Source organism: Cicer arietinum, chromosome 8 (assembly GCF_000331145.2).
Source record: "Cicer arietinum cultivar CDC Frontier isolate Library 1 chromosome 8, Cicar.CDCFrontier_v2.0, whole genome shotgun sequence".
Taxonomy (NCBI): Eukaryota; Viridiplantae; Streptophyta; class Magnoliopsida; order Fabales; family Fabaceae; genus Cicer; species Cicer arietinum.
In genome coordinates, this window is record NC_021167.2 from 9,886,521 (window position 1) to 9,903,669 (window position 17,149).

The following is a 17,149-nucleotide window of genomic DNA, read 5'->3' on the forward strand; positions in this document are numbered from 1 at the left end:
TAATGAAGAGGAAACTGAAGCGGTTACTGTTATATATAAAACCCTTTTACAACGCTTTTTTATAAGCCTTTTACAACGCTTGTTTGAAAAGCGCTCTAAAAGGCGTCTTTATTTAATTTTTTAAAAGGCTCTTTTACAGCGCTTTTCCCAATAAGCGCTGTAAAAGACCTCCTTGTTTTATTATGTTATATGAATGTTATTTTTAAAGCCTTTTACAACGCTTATTTGAAAAAACGCTGAAAAGGCCTCTTTATTTTAATTTTAAAAGGGTCTTTTACAGCGCTTATTCAAATAAGCGTTGTAAAAGGCCTCATTGTTTTATTTTTATATTTAAGGCTCTTTTTCAATTCAGTTCATTTCATGTAAATTACTAGTTTATATTAAATTACATGAACTTAGTATAAAACACTCAAATCAAGCTAAATATAAGCAGAAAATAAATTAATCAGAAAATCAAATACATGGCTGCTTATATAAAAATGTTCAAACAATTCAGATTACATGCATATTTATATTAACACAATTCAGATTACATGCATATTTACATTAACACAGTTCAGATTACATGCATGGCTTTTATAAAACAATTAAGATGTCGTTCTTCTTTTCCTGGTGGGATTCACATTTGTTTGTCCATTTACAATACGAAACGATGGATTAATCCAAATTCCCTCATCATGATCATCTCTAAGATATAAACCATCATCAGTTGAATCAATTTCATGTGATTGTTGTGATGTTGCAAATAAAAGATCATTACCAACATCTTCATCATTATTGTTATCATCACTTATTTTATTGGTCGATAGGACAACATACCGTTTATCATCAGAAGGATCAGTGACATAAAACACTTGTTGAGCTTGCGACGCTAAAATAAAAGGCTCGTCTTTGTATCCCACCCTATTAAAATCGACAAGCAAGAATCCTGACTCATCAATCCGAACGCCATTATTATTATCGACCCACTTGCAACCAAATATAGGAACACGAAACATTGTGTAGTCTAACTCCCATATGCGCTCGATAACCCCAAAATATGATAGATTTGCATATATTGGGTTTTTGTCTTTTGCACTTGAGACATGCATCGCTTCAGCTACGAGAGTGACTCCACTATTTTGCATAGTGGTCTGATCATCTTGTTCTTTGGTATAAAATGTGTAGCCGTTAATAACATAACCAGTGTAAGAAAAGACATGTAAGCTCGGACCATTTGCTAGCCACCTCAATCTATTTGAAATTGATCCGGGGTCTATATCAAATTTTGACATTATGTGATTTTTTAACCATGTTACAAAACTTCGATTGTGCTCTCGAGTTATCCAATTTTGATTCCTATTCATGTTCAAACGAGATAACTGATCAATGTGTATTGTAACATACGGTTGAACCTCATCATCATTGTGCAGAACATACAATTGTGCCTGCTCCCATTCTGTCCTTGATATAGTCAGTAGTCTCCTTCCAGTTATCCCTTCTCCTGATAGTCTTCCCGAATGACGAGACATGGGAAGCCCTATGGATTCAACATTGGACAGATATTCAGTACAAAATTCAGCAGCCTCTTCAACAATGTATCGTTCAGCAATACAACCTTCTGGTCGACTTCTACTTTTTACGTACCCTTTTAATATTTTCATATATCGTTCTATCGGATACATCCATCTCATATAAGCTGGCCCACAAAGTTGTGTCTCCTTAACCAGATGAACAGTAAGGTGAACCATTATATCAAAAAACGATGGTGGGAAATACATTTCAAGCTCACACAAAGTAACAACAATTTCCCTCTGCAATGTCGGTAATTTCTGAGGGTCGATCACTTTACTACAAATTTTCCTGAAGAAGAAACATAATCTAGTTAAGGCTAGTCGAACTTTTTCAGGTAAAATGAAACGTATACCTATTGGTAGCAAATGCTACATTAGAATATGACAATCATGGGTCTTCAAACCTTTTAACTTGAGGTATTTCATACAAACCAACTTTTTAATGTTTGAAGGGTATCCTTCTGGAACTTTAACTTCGTGTAGAAATTTATATAAAACTATTTTTTCCTTTCTAGATAGAGTATGAGCGGCTGGAGGTAGATATGTGTGATTTCCTTTCTTTACGGGACTCAATTCATTTCTTATTCCCATATCGACCAAGTTCAATCTTGCGTTGATGCCATCTTTAGACTTTCCTGGAACATTGAGTAACGTACCAATAACACTATCAAATACATTTTTTTCACATTAATTGTGCCGAACAACATAGCCCTCAAATTGAAACATTCTTTCTTATACCCATCATAAACTTCCACACCTGTCTCCCACATAATTTTTAAATCTTCAATTAAAGGAGTCAAGTATACGTCGATATCATTCCCCGGTTGTTTGGGTCCAGAAATTAACAGAGACAACATCATAAACTTACGCTTCATACATAACCATGGAGGTAGGTTATATATTACCAAAATCACAGGCCACGTGCTATGTGAGATGCTTTGAAGACCATGTGGATTCATTCCATCAGTAGAAAGTGCAAGTCTTAGATTTCTTGACTCTATCCCGAATTCAGGATACTCGTGATCAATTTTTGCCCATTGTGGGGAATCTGCAGAGTGTCGAAACATTCCATCTCTAATTCTTTCATCTACATGTCATGTCAAGTGTTTTGAATTTTCTTCACTGCGATACATGCGCCTAAATCTTGGTATTATAGGAAAATACCACACGACTTTTGCTGAAGTTGATTTTTTCTTCTTATATCGAGAGACATTGCATTTCGGACACACCTTAAGTAATTCATATTCGTTTCGAAATAAAATGCAATTGTTAGGACACGCATGAATCCTTTCGTAACTCATGCCAATAGAACACAAAATCCGTTTAGCCTCATAGGTTCGACTAGGAAGTTCATTATCATCTGGCAACATATCTTTTATGAGTGTTAATAATTCTGTGAAGCTTTTATCAGACCATCCATTACTCGCTTTTAAGTTGTACAACTTTAATATCGCTGACAGTCTTGTGAATTTAGTACAACCATTATATAATGGTTTCTCTGCATCACTCAACAAACTTTCAAACATTTTAGGACAATCTCGAAGATCTTCTTCAACTGCTTTTGCGATCTCATCAACTCGGTCCGGCTCATATGTATCTGTATCGAAGTCAGTTGAAGCATATATCGAACCATTCTCAAAATTAATGTTTCCTTTTTTTTCTCACCATGTCTTATCCAACATGTGTAGCTTTGATCAATTCCATTACATACTAGATGTCCTTCTAATTCATCTTCTCTAACACGTTTTCCAAAACAACATTTTAAACAAGGACAAACGACTCTATTTGGATCTTTTGCATTCTTCACTGCAAACTCAACAAACTCCTTCACTCCAATTTCATACTCTTTTGACAATCGGTTGGCAAACATCCATTTCATATCCATATTATACGACCTATATAAATGCAGTTACAAAAATAATAAGCTTTCAAAACATATCAACAAGTTTCAAAAAGAAACCAATATCAACATATCTAGTAACAATTTCAAAACAGAAAAGATTTTAAAACAGAACAGATCAACAAATCAAAAAAATAATATATAACAATTTATTAGTTTTCAATTATTAAAAAACTAAATATTTTTTGACAAAAACAAAGTAAAAAATACCTGAGAAAACGTAGATGGTCGTACAGTATGTAGAGGATATGAGGGTTCCCAGAGTAGAGGTGATGAGGGTTCGTAAATTTGTTTTAAATTTGATTTTATTTAATTAAAAGTAAATGATATTTATTTGAAAGTGCATGTCTTTTACAGCACTTGTGCAAAAAGCGCTGTAATAGGTAGTTAAATTGATTGAAAGCGCATGTCTTGTACAACGCTTGTGAAAAAAGCGTTGTAATAGGTAGTTAAATTATTTGAAAGCGTATGTCTTACACATACTTATATAGTCAATTAGATAAACAACTAATGTGAAATAATTAGTTAATGTAACTAAGTAACAAGTTTAACTAACAAATCAACTAAAATATATAATATGTCTAATATCTCGTTGTAAATTGGAATGTGTTTATTACACTTTTAACTTGAAAATTATAAAAAATAAATGTCAAAAATACATCAACTACAAAGAATATAAAATATTGAAATTTGTCGACTAATTTTTTTTAACTATCTATTCTTTTTACGAAAAATGATCTAAAAGGTCAATTAAAGCTAAAAAAAAATGTATAATCAACCTTAACAAAGTAATATAATATCCTATCAAGTTCCTACTAATTGTCATCTTTAATAACAAATGTTCTAGTTTTTTTTTTTAGTATATATTGTGTAGTTTTACTTTTAATGAACTATGAGAAAATAGGTATCCTTAAGTTTAACAATGAAATAATGTTGTGTTTAGTATGACAATAAAGATAAAGAAATTAACTTAAAAATAAATTGGTTTAAATATGTCTATAGTCCATGTAAATATACAATTTTTTTATTTTAGTTTTTATAAGTTTTTTTGTTTGGATTTAGTTCACGTAAAATCAAACATGATTGACTTTAATCCATAATGTCAAATTCACATTAAAAAAAAGGACTCACAAATTATCGTGGCACGTAACCCTAAAAATACACACCAACATATCATCTTTTATGATATATTAAAAATTAAAATATTTTATATTATTAATTAATAAATTTATTTATTTATTATTTAATAATTAGTGGTTTTTTTATAAGCTATGTTCTGATGAAGAAAGTCAACGAATCTGATGGAAAGTCAATGATATGATAAAGATTGAGTTGTTTCACGTTTCTGATGATCCAAAAACATATTATGATATGTTCCCATTACTCTTCAACAAGGAAGATATGTTCAAAAGATTTAAGGAGAATTATTTTCAAGCGCTATATAGACATTTTCGCTTATAATCATTCTAGAAGATTTGGTTGAAGATTCATTTTAGAATTAATCAAGCTTCAATGGTCATATTCGCAAACCATATCTATCAATGTTTACTTATTTATTTTTTGTTGTGAAGATCTTTGTTGACCTCAACAAGGAAGATTTTAAGGATAATTTTTTTCAAGCGCCACCTAGACATTCTCGCACATAATTATTCTAAAATAGTTGATTGAAGACTTGTTTTGGAATTAATCAAGTTTCAACGGTCATATTCCTAAACTTTTTCTATCAAGGTTTATTTTTTGTGAAGATCTTTGTTGAGCTCGCGCAACAAAGAAGAAGAAGAAGAAGAAGAAAAAGTCATTTTAGGATTGGATGTAGCTGCCACATTGAAAAGAAACTTTTAAGAAGACAAAATACAATTCAATCATATTTCTCGTATTTTTGCATCTTCAATACATATCTTACAAGTATAAGAATTATTAATTTTATTTTAAAAAAGTAAATTTGTCCAATACTGTTAGGATACTTCACGAATACTCGCAAATACATATCTCAAATATAGATAATATTTTTTTATTACTATTATAATTATTATATTATCTTTTGATTCCTTTTGTTAGATATTGAACTTTTAATAATTTAAGCATATTAACCTTCTTTTATTTTTTGATATATCTAAATATATCATCATAAAGTAGAATGGTAGTACGATGTCATATAAAGTCAAATTATTTAAAATGTCATGTTAAATATCAAAATATAACTTAATTTCATTGACATATTAACTTGTTAATATATTAAAGGCTAAATTATATCGGTGGTCCCTTAACTTAATTTTAGGTAACGTTTTAGTCCTTTATCTTTTTTTTTTTCCCGACTTGGTCCTTTATATTAATTTTAAGTGACAATTTGATATTTTATGTTTTAAAATTTCAACAATGTTATCCTTTTTTGTACAAAAATTCAAAAAAAAAATTTCAATCGAAACTCCTAAAATTAATTATATTCTTCAATATAATACAAATTTCATCAAATTCGTAACGCAAATCTTCAAATAAACTCATATTTTCATACTTTATTTGATATTGTTAGGAATAAAGGACCAAGTCGGGAAAAAAAAAGATAAATGACTAAAACGTTACCTGAAATTAAGTTAAGGGACCACAAATGTAATTTAGCCTATATTTAAAGATATGTTAGATTATTTATTCAAAGATATTAAAATAAAATAAAATATTTTTAAGTATGGTAAAATACAATACTAAACTTTCGTCAAAGTCATAATCATAATATAAAAAGTAAGTCTACGACTGACCAGATAACAGACTTATGCTATAAATTTATTTGTGAGGCAAGACTCAAACTTTGCAAGAGTAACATATTCTAACCCCTATTGAAAATTAAGGAAATAAATAAGGCGGGACAATTATTTTGAAACATCAATAAAGATGTAAATGATCCACTTTAAGATGTTACTACTCTTAAATTAGAAAAATTATATTTTATTGAATAAGACTTAAAAATTATGTTTTTATTTTTTATAAATGATGGTATTCAATGAAGAGACAATTAATTTTTTTTTTGAAATTATTAGCTATTAAATAAAACTAATATTTATTTAAATATTTTTATTAATATTTTTATTGATAAATTATAATTATTTATTTATAAGAATGATGAGTACATTTTTTTTATAAGTATTTTACACATATATAATTTTTAAGCTAACATATTCAAGATATATAGTATCTTAAATTTCAAAAATTTCACACACTTATGTATTCGTATTGTATCACGTACTCGTACTTCCTATATGGATTTCATAGGTACTTGTTTTAAATATTTTAGACTATTATTTTATATTTTCTTTTTCAAAAATAGACTCCTATATATATATATATATATATATATATACTTTTTTGAAAAATACTATTTTGTTGATTTTTCCTATTAATTTCTTCTATTAACAATTTACCATTAATAACAATAGTAATATTTAATAAAATAATACATTATGTCAAAATAATAATCATAATAATTATTCTTCTATCTAGCATTAATATCATTATTGTATAATTTTTTTTAACCATCTGATTATCAGGAGAATGATCAAAACTTAATTTTCAAAAAGTAAATAAAGTTTGACTAAATTTGTTTCCACGATTCAAAGTTTCAAACTCTACTTATCTAAAATAATTTATTGTTAACTGAAATTTATTAATTATTTGAATTTAATTACTTAATATAATTATCACTATATAATTAGTATTTGATATAACTATTAAAGAATTAAACAAATTTTTGTACCAAAAAAATAAAAAGAATTAAACAAAGTTAATATGATTATATATATGATAAATTTGAGTGTATACTCAATTCAGTTATTCATGTAATTGGTTCAATGAACAAATATTAGAAGAAATATTCATTTAATAATTTCACCGGTTACCTATTATATTATAAGTAAAAAATTTGTAGTTAATTACATGCTTAAATATTTTAGCTAAAAAATTATATAAATGAATAAGATAATTTCATTTAAATTCTATTATATAAAAACATTTATATAGTACTAAATGTGTCCTTAAATATAAGTCTTATTTATAAAAAAAACAAAAAAAAAATGTATTTTTTTATTGAAAAAAATGTATTTCTCAAATTTAATTTTAGTTTCAAATTATTAGATGTATTAATTAATTTTACAAAAATTACCCCAAATTAGATTATTGGCTTTTTATGTTATTGTCCCTAATTTTTTACTATGTGTGTGACGTTATTCAATGATGTATATAGTAAGGGACATTTTTATATAATAAATAGATTTCTATATTTTTTATTTTATTAAATATCTATATATTTTGTTATGCAAATAAGATATGCTACATCTTCTTTCATATAAATCTATTTAAATATTGTATTTTTTTACGATATTATTAGATTTTAGTTTAATTGACAAATAAATCTTATTAGGTTAAACGTCATGTTTCGAATTTAAAATTGAGATCTCATAATTATATAAATTAATTAAAATGATATATATCATCTCTATTAAGATAAAATAAAATAAAATTTAGACTAAATTACATCTGTGGTCCCTTAACTTAATTTCAGGTAACGTTTTAGTCATTTTTTTTTTTCCTGACTTGATCCTTTATTTTAATTTTAAGTGACAATTTGATATTTTATGTTTTAAAATTTCAACAATGTTATCCTTTTTATACAAAAATTCAAAAAAAAAATCAAACAAATCTCATAAAATTAATTATATTCTTCAATATAATACAAATTTCATCAAATTCGTAACGCAAATCTTCAAATAAACTCATATTTTCATACTTTATTTGATATTGTTAGGAACAAATGACTAAATCGAGAAAAAAAATAAAGGACTAAAACATTAACTGAAATTAAGTTAAGGGGCTAAAATTTATAATATAATGCGAACAAATTAGCTGTCTATAATTTGTCTAAAAGAAAATAGTTGTCTATAAAAACAACCCACCCATAGTAATTCAGTGAATAAGAAGAGCATAGGATTGTGTTGTGGTTGTTGCAGTGAGTTATACAATAGAAGAGTGCTTTCTATTACAAATTTTCTTAGAAACCGAAGGGAAATATCATAGAGCCACAGGTAAAGTATCGTTTCACTACTTGTGTCGTTGTGTGGGTTATGTCATTTATGTATGTATATTTTTTAATCACTCATGTTTGGACTTAAAGGTGAGGTACATTTAGCAAATTTATTGAAGATGTAAAATTGGAAATATTGAAAAACAATTGACTCATTGAATACTTTTTGTTGTTCCAATGCTTCTTAAATACATTCAATCTTATTATAGCTTGAGAGCATGAATTTGTTTGGAATACGCATGCTCTTGCACGAACTTATCTTTCTTATACCCTTCGCACTCTTTTTGATTATATCCCATATTATATTGATTCTGCTATTTTTGAATGAGTTTTCAAAAATACAGTTGTAAAAAAAAAATTAAACAAAATTAGTATGTTTTTTTTATCACATATCAATGTTTTTTTTACATACTGAAAATTTAGTTTCTTTAGTATGAGAAATTTTTTCTCGATTTATTTTGCATATCCAAAATTTCCAGTATTACAATTTCTTTTATATATTAAAATTTTCGTTTTTTTAAATTTTTTTATGTAGAACTTTTTTCAATTTGTTTTACATATTGAAAAGTTTGAGTTTTCGAAATTTCGAGCATGTAAATTTTTTTTTTCAGTTTTTTTACATATCAGAAATTTCAAGTTTTTGAAATTTACGATATGAGGATTTTCTTCTCAATTTTTTTTATATCAGAAATTTTATTTTAAAAGTTTTTCAGTATGTAATTTTTTGGTATATTAATTTCTAAACTGAATATTTTAAAAATAAAACTTTGAATTTGTATGAGGTAAAACATAGTTCCAAAAATTTTAGATAAAAAAAGATTAAAATGATAGGGATAAAGTTGGATATTCCAAAAATTGTGGAGATTTGGATGAAAGTGTAGAAATATAAAATTCCATTTTTTGAATTCAATTTATGGTATTCAACCTAACAATTTCAATATTATAAAAGACTTAATTTTAAATGCGGATATATTAGAGAAAAAAATTTAAAAAGCAAATAAAGAAAAGATTGTTGTAAAGGAAAAAAAATTAAAGTTTATTTTAATGTTCTCATTTATATTTTATTTTGATACTTATTCTTAAATTAAATATTTTGATATTATTAAGAAAAGGTTCATTGTATATTTTGAGTACCCAAAAGAATGTATATTTTGTCAAAAAAATAAAGAAAAAAAATGTATATTTCCATATTATTAAAAAACAGGTTCACTGTATCCCATAATTTTTCAAAAGTAACCATTTTTCATAAAGGCATAAAACTAAATGTGTAGGTGTCCTTTTATTTTTATTTGATAAAAAAAGAGGTATCTTCTAAAAAAAATGTGGGCTCTTTTTGTGTGTCTCTAGATGGAGTAATTATAAACACCACAATAAATGGTTTAATTTCAAAGATGTGTCTTGTTTAATAAAAGGCTTAATTTTAAATGCGAGTAATATTACTAAGTCAAAATGTAAAAAATAATTTTAAAAGGCTTAATTTTAATTTTAAAGGCTTAATCTTATTTATATAATGTAGAAAATATTATTTGTACTAAGTCAAAATTAAGTCTTATTTTAGATCCATTGTATATTGACTATTATAAGTGTTAAATATTGATAAAATCCATTATATATTGACAATGTCTTGGCCTCAATAACTTGACCACTTAGGTAGATTTGTCCAAAAGAATGTCAAAAATGGAGGCATCATCAGCATTAGGGGAAGCAAAACTTCCATTGTTGGGAAATAATATTGATGAACATGAAAGAGTGGCTTTAGTGAAAAGGGTTTGGAATGAGTCCAAAAAACTTTGGCACATAGCAGGCCCATCAATCTTCAACCGTGTTTCAAATTATACTATGTTAGTCATGACACAAATCTTTGCTGGTCGCATAGGTGATGCTGAGTTGGCTGCTACTGCCATTGCTATAAATGTTATTTTGGGACTCGACTTCGGTATCATGGTAAAGTTGAAGTTTTTATTTCATTTGAAACTACATTTGAGATATATAGTTATTAATTATAATTATTTGAGTTTTTATTGCAATCACACCCAATCATGGATGATGGTTCCATTTATGTTTGAGGCATTTACAAGAAAAAATAAAATCTCTTTTTGAGGCCTAAAATCAATGGAATTAGATGCCTCTTCTTTGGGTCATTCTGTTTGTCCTGTATTTCAAATATAAACAAACAACTTTGATGCAAAATTTGGGTTTTCCTTTCCAATACCCCATATTTCAAAATAATTTACTAAAGTACTCTATTTTCAAAACTGTATACCTACATGCTTCTGATTTTTTTCTCCCTTACAAGTCGGTTTTGCAAATGGCGACTTCTTTAATAAATTTAAAAAAAAAAATCAATTTTTTTTCAAATTAACAATATATATATAAATAAATATAATTTATAAAAATATATAATCACAAACTTTTAATTATATAGATCGACTAGAATTGTCTATAACATTTAGACAATGTTTTCGAATAAAGAAAAAATGTCAAAAAAATACAGACTATGTCGGTTAATTAGTCATATATATATATATAGTTTTGAAAAGGAAATATTTAGTTTTTTTTTTTAAAAAAAAAAAAAACCCTGCAAAATTTAGTATAAACTTTTTACGGTCCAGCTCAAAAGTATTTTATTAGTTCTTGTCAAGCCAATATTTAAGGAAAAACAATTGACCAAATATTAATTATATTTTCACTAAAAATGTTTATGGAAAAATCAAAATTTTAATATTGTTTTTTTAAAACCAAACACACAATTAATACAAAAGGTTTTCAATAAGAAATAGAATTAAATATTTGTTCTTTTAATTAAAAAAAATTGAATATTATTAGCTTAGAGATCAAATGTAGTTACTTTGATTTAAAAATATATTTTGTACCAACTCATTCATATATATTTTCATGTATTTTCTTCTATTGATAATGATCCTGATAGCAATATTTTGGTAAATAACATGAAATTTTTGTTTCATACAGTTAGGTATGTCAAGTGCCTTGGAAACACTATGTGGACAAGCTTTTGGTGCCAAACAATACAATATGTTAGGCATTTACATGCAACGTTCATGGGTTGTTCTTTTCATCACTGGATTTTTAGTTTTACCTATGTTTATTTTTACCACACCAATCTTAATGTTTTTTGGACAACCTTCAGAGATAGCTGAGCTAGCTGGAGTGGTTACCATGTGGCTAATACCAAGTCACTTGACTTATGCATTTTATTTGCCTTTGCATTTCTTCTTGCAAAGCCAACTCAAAAATAGGGTCATTGGTTATGTGTCTTTTGTTGCTTTATTGGTTCATACTTTTCTTTGTTGGTTGGTTGTGATCAAGCTTAAGCTTGGATTGGCTGCCCTTATTGGTTTTGGAAATGTGGCTTGGTTAGTTTTGGTGTGTGGTTATTTTGGGTATGCTGTTTTGGGTGGTTGTCCTTTGACATGGACTGGTTTCTCAATGGAAGCATTTTTTGGTCTTTGGGAGTTTGCCAAACTTTCTGCTGCTTCAGGAGTCATGCTATGGTACTTATTTTTTATTCTTAAGCAAATTTTCATTTTTCTTAAATTATGGTCGTGTCATGATTCTTGTCATTGTAGAGAATTGTGGTCAAATACGATTTGTTATTGTAGAAAATTATAGTCAAATACGATTGATGGATCTCAACTATCAACTCACTTGCATTGTGATTCTTGATATTGTGGTTCAAATTCAAATTGTGTATAGACATTTTTGTTTTTGAAACCCGATATTAAGTTAAGGACTTTAAGTATTACTACTAGAACCATAAACAATTCATATAGAAATAAAGTCATACTTAATGTCGGGTTGACCCAAAAACTTGTAGCATGTTAAGTGTTGGGTTCGAATATTTTTTCAATCTGTATTTTAAGATGACTTTTTTTTCCATCCCTTATGTTTTTAAAAGCTCCAAAACATATTTTTGGATTAGTCAATTTTAGAGGACATTGGGAGTGGAAAAAGAAAGTATCGTATTTTAAAAACTTTTTTGTCTGATCCAATGAAGTATGTTTGCAAAAATTGATCCTAAATAAGTCGGATAGTGTATTTTGACAATTCTAATTACTACTTATATTCTTTTTAATTATCATTTTAAGGTTGCTTACACATGCCAAAAAAGATCAATAAATTTGTTATTTATAAAAAGAACAAAAATGGATGGTTAAAATAACATTTAAAATAAACTAGAGGGATTTCGGTAATGCAATTTTTTATATAATTGATTCTATTATTCTATGCTATTATTTTTTAATTGTATTTTCATAAAGTGTTGTTGGAATTTGTTTTACAGTTTGGAGGTTTGGTATGACAAAATACTCATGTTGATGACCGGAAATCTACATAATGCAAGGACTTTTGTGGAGGCTTTAACCATATGGTAAGCAAGTGAGGGTATATTTAGACTTTTCTTTACTAATATTTTGAAGATAAGTTTTAATGGATTTTTAATAAAAAGAAAATACAATTTTAATAATTAAAATAATTATAAAATAATTTTTTTATGTGGCAGCTTGAGCATAAATGTATGGGAGTTGATGTTCCCTCTAGGATTCCTTGCTGCAACCGGGTAACAATACATCCTTATTTTCCACATTAACAAGCAATTCACATTAATAATAATAAAGTAAATAGTCTCAACTATTTAATAAATAAATCAACATTGGTTGATATTAATGTTTGGTGGTGCAGAGTAAGAGTAGCAAACGAGTTAGGAGCAGGTAATGGTAAAGCAGCCAAATTTGCTTCATCAGTGGCAGTGGGGACATCAATTACAATAAGTGTTTTCTTTTGGATGTTAGTTATGATCTTTAGAAGTCAATTTGGCTATATATTTACTTCAAATGAACTTGTCATTGAAGAGGTAAATAAGTTGTCACCTCTCTTAGGCTTTACAATTCTTCTCAATAGTGTTCAACCTGTTCTCTCAGGTAAATATTTATAATTCAAATTTTCACTTATTTGATTTTAGCAAAGAGAGTTTAAATAAAAAAATATATTGCATTTTAAATAAATTTTTTTAATGATATATTAAATAGGTGTGGCTATTGGATCTGGGTGGCAGAGATTTGTGGCCTGTGTAGACTTGGGTTGCTACTATCTTATTGGGCTTCCACTTGGGTATTTGATGGGCTTTGTTTTTAACTATGGAGTTGAGGTAAATTGTGTGATAGAGTTTCATTGTAATTAGTTGAATATTTTGATTTTATTTGTTCCCTAGCATAATGATGATATACATTAATTAATTAAATTGTGTATATGAATTAACCATTAGGGAATATGGGCCGGGTTAATTTGTGGTGGGCCAGCAATTCAAACTTTGATATTGGCTTGGGTTACCATTCGTTGTGACTGGGAAGGAGAGGTAAATAAATTTTTTACTTCATGTGTTTACTCATATATTTGCATTCTAATTAACTTAATCTTCCTAATTTTCTTCATTAATGAATTGCAGGCCGAAAGAACAAAGAAGCATTTGAGCAAATGGGGAGCTGCAAAACCTGAACTAAAGTGAATTTTTTTGCATTGCTAGTAAAAGTAGGACATAAGAATAACAAATGGGTTTATTTGTTTTTTATTTTTATGTGGATGGTATAAGAAAATTGAGTACCATAGGTCTCTTTTATTGGGGCATGGGACATGCAAGTCCTAATTTGACCAAAATTTGATTGAACTACGAACTCATTTTGTAAGTTATGATCCTTATGAAAACCGTTAGAGAATCCATACATTGATTGTCATTCATAGGCTTATGTTTGTATGAAAAAGAAAACAAGAATGATCTTCAACGTTTGGATATTGGATAAATGTTGATAACTTGTAGTTGGCTGTATCATAAGTTAATGTTTCGTGACTTTGTCAATGATTACTTCCAAAGTCGGGCAAGAGAAAAAAACATTTACTAAAAAAATATCAAATAAATTAAAGGAAACCCAAGGTAATTAATATAAAAAATTTGGTGGGAATATAACCTCATTTGTTGGATAAAATATGAATAAATTGTCAAGTTCTGTGTGAATTCAATATTTTTTTTAATCAATAAGATATAATTGAATATTTTAAGTTGACATTTATATTCTAAATATAAGATGAGTAAGAAAATAAAATAATAAAATAGTAATAGTAATTAACTCAATTATCTTTATAAAATATAATTTAAATTATAAAATTGAAATATAATAAAATATAAAACAATTTATAAAATATAATCTAAAATATAAAAATGTAAATCTAATCAAATATAAATATAAAAATAATTAATAGAATTTGATAATTAACTTAAAAATAAAATATTAATAATTAATTTAAAAAATATTTATGATTTTATCACAAAAGTAGTTTTATTTTTTATATAATTTAATAAATTAGTATTCAAAATTATACAAATATAAAAATTAATTAAAATTTTAAAATAAAATAATTCATTTATAATTTTTTTTTATCCTTTACATATAATATATATCATATTTTTTTTTATATTCTATCAAATAAAATAGAATAAATAATTTTCCACACCCCTTACATCTATATCTTTCATTTTCATCAATGATACTAATTTTTATAATTAAGATATTTCCACACTTTAGTATTAGTGTCTTACGATTTTTGATTCAGAAGACATTTGTTGATTAGGATCATCAATATCAAATACAATTACATTAGTTGAAGTTTAAGGTGGCAGTGATATTATGAGAGGTTATTTAGTGTCATTAGCCTCATTATTAAATATCTCAACACTACTACTACTATTTACTTTTATTAGCCTCGTGATGAAATATCTACCACACCTACTATCAAAGTCACATTATTGGAAATTCGCACTACGAAGAATTCGGCACATTAAGAGATATAGAGAGTTGATACGTGTTAATAAGATCTTATAATAAATAGTTTGTCGATAATTTTTTTGTTACCAAAAGTTAAAAGTTATTAATTACAAAATATTTATAAAAGTTTAGTGTTGCTATGTGAGTCTTTCTTAAAGCCAAATTTGGCACGATACCAAAAACCTCATATAATAATAATATTTGATAGTTATTATTTAACAACAAAAAATAACATTTAATAGTTTATAGTTTATATTTTGGTCTGTGAGAAGGTTTTTTGTATTATTATATTTTTTTAAATTAATTAATATATTATATATTAAAGTTTAAATATTGAAACATATTATTTTTTTATTTTTATGAGATTACATTTCAATCTTGCGATAATTTAAAGTATGAATTTTTTTTTATATAATAGATTGTATTCCTGCGGTACAACCATCTCCTAAAAAATATAAAAATTAAAGATACAATTATCTGTAACATGATTCCAACGACTAAGAATGTATCACACTTGATAGTTTCAATATTTTTATTAAAAGAAATGACATTTAATAGTAGTCAATTGTATCCATTATCCACCGACTACCCATTTCCTGAAATATTTTTATTGTACAATTATTTTTCTTTAATTTATTTCCTTTTATTACATGAGATTATTCTCCTTCTCCCATGGGAGTTCCATAGTTGATACATAGTAAAATAAAAATAACAAATTGTAAGAAATGACAAGGAAAAATGAAAGAGAAGAATTTAGAACCTTATGAACAGTAACGACGGCGAACGGCATCAGTATAGCTTGATGAGATCGGTGGCGCTGAGACGTGAAGAAGAAATTGTGAGTGATTTTGCTTTTGGAATTTTCCATTCTCTCTACTCCCTTCATCCCTATTCTTAATCCTTTTAACTTTTTATTTTTATTTTAAATCTTTGATTCTTTAGGAAATTTATATACATTAATATATTTTCTTTTATACTCTTACAAAACCAAAAGTATACATTAAATATATTTTTATTAAAATAATTAAAGATTAAGAAATTTAAACTCATTTAATTTAAATAATATTTTATTAAATTAATGATATTTTTTTATATTTTTAAAAATCTAAAAATATACATTAAATATATTTTATTTAATAAATAAAAAAGTAAAAAATAATAAAAACTAAATTAATATAAATTTATTATTTTTAAATATGTATATTTAAGTTTAAAAGAATGAAAGTACAAAAATAGAATACAAAACTGTTTTCTCAGTAGACATTGAACCAAAAACTTACTTTTTCATACGTCAGTTATTGACCCATTTCCACAAACACCATTCGCATAAACTGTTTCAAGGGATCTACTTGTTATTCAGTTTCAATTTTTTAACGTTTTAAAGGTTTATTTGTTATTCAACTTCTCCCTCTTCTTTCTATTTATTTTCTTCCAATTTTTTAGTTATGATTCTTGCTAATTTGTTCTTACTCTTACTTTTCATGCTTCATGTTTTTCTTGTAATTTTTCTGCATATATTTTCCTTTTTTTTTTTGTTTGATTTGTTTCCTTTTGTTTCATCTAATTTTGCCTATTTTGCTTTTCCTGCTTTTTGTTTAAATTCATTGTTTCTAATAACATGTGCAACTTTAGAAAATAAAAAATATATAAAAGTGTCCAACTTTAGTAAAAATACAGGCAAGAAAATGGATGATTTTTATTTATATTTATTTTTCATTTAAAATATTTCATCGTACTTTACCTTAAAATTTAAATATTTTTTTTTTCCTTTACGAGGATACGACTATTAACCATT

The 17,149-nt window shown here is 26.4% G+C and overlaps 1 protein-coding gene across 1 annotated transcript; it reads left to right on the forward strand.

Moving 5' to 3' along the window:
- The first annotated feature begins 10,158 nt into the window (after positions 1–10,158).
- On the forward strand, positions 10,159–14,268 carry LOC101503455 (protein DETOXIFICATION 27-like). The gene is made up of 8 exons (XM_004489713.4): positions 10,159–10,465; positions 11,492–12,033; positions 12,822–12,908; positions 13,041–13,097; positions 13,220–13,458; positions 13,567–13,685; positions 13,803–13,892; positions 13,983–14,268. The coding sequence occupies exons 1-8, from the start codon at positions 10,190–10,192 to the stop codon at positions 14,040–14,042; spliced, it is 1,470 nt and encodes a 489-aa protein (XP_004489770.1). The 5' UTR covers positions 10,159–10,189; the 3' UTR covers positions 14,043–14,268.
- The last annotated feature ends 2,881 nt before the right edge of the window (positions 14,269–17,149 follow it).

What these genes read in the sequence shown, in the direction of transcription:
- LOC101503455 (XM_004489713.4), top strand. Translation starts at nt 10,190, where the DNA reads ATGTCAAAAATGGAGGCATCATCAGCATTAGGGGAAGCAAAACTTCCA. An exon ending in GACTCGACTTCGGTATCATG is followed by an intron (nt 10,466 to 11,491) that starts GTAAAGTTGAAG and finishes TGTTTCATACAG; the next exon opens with TTAGGTATGTCAAGTGCCTT. An exon ending in GTTGTGACTGGGAAGGAGAG is followed by an intron (nt 13,893 to 13,982) that starts GTAAATAAATTT and finishes AATGAATTGCAG; the next exon opens with GCCGAAAGAACAAAGAAGCA.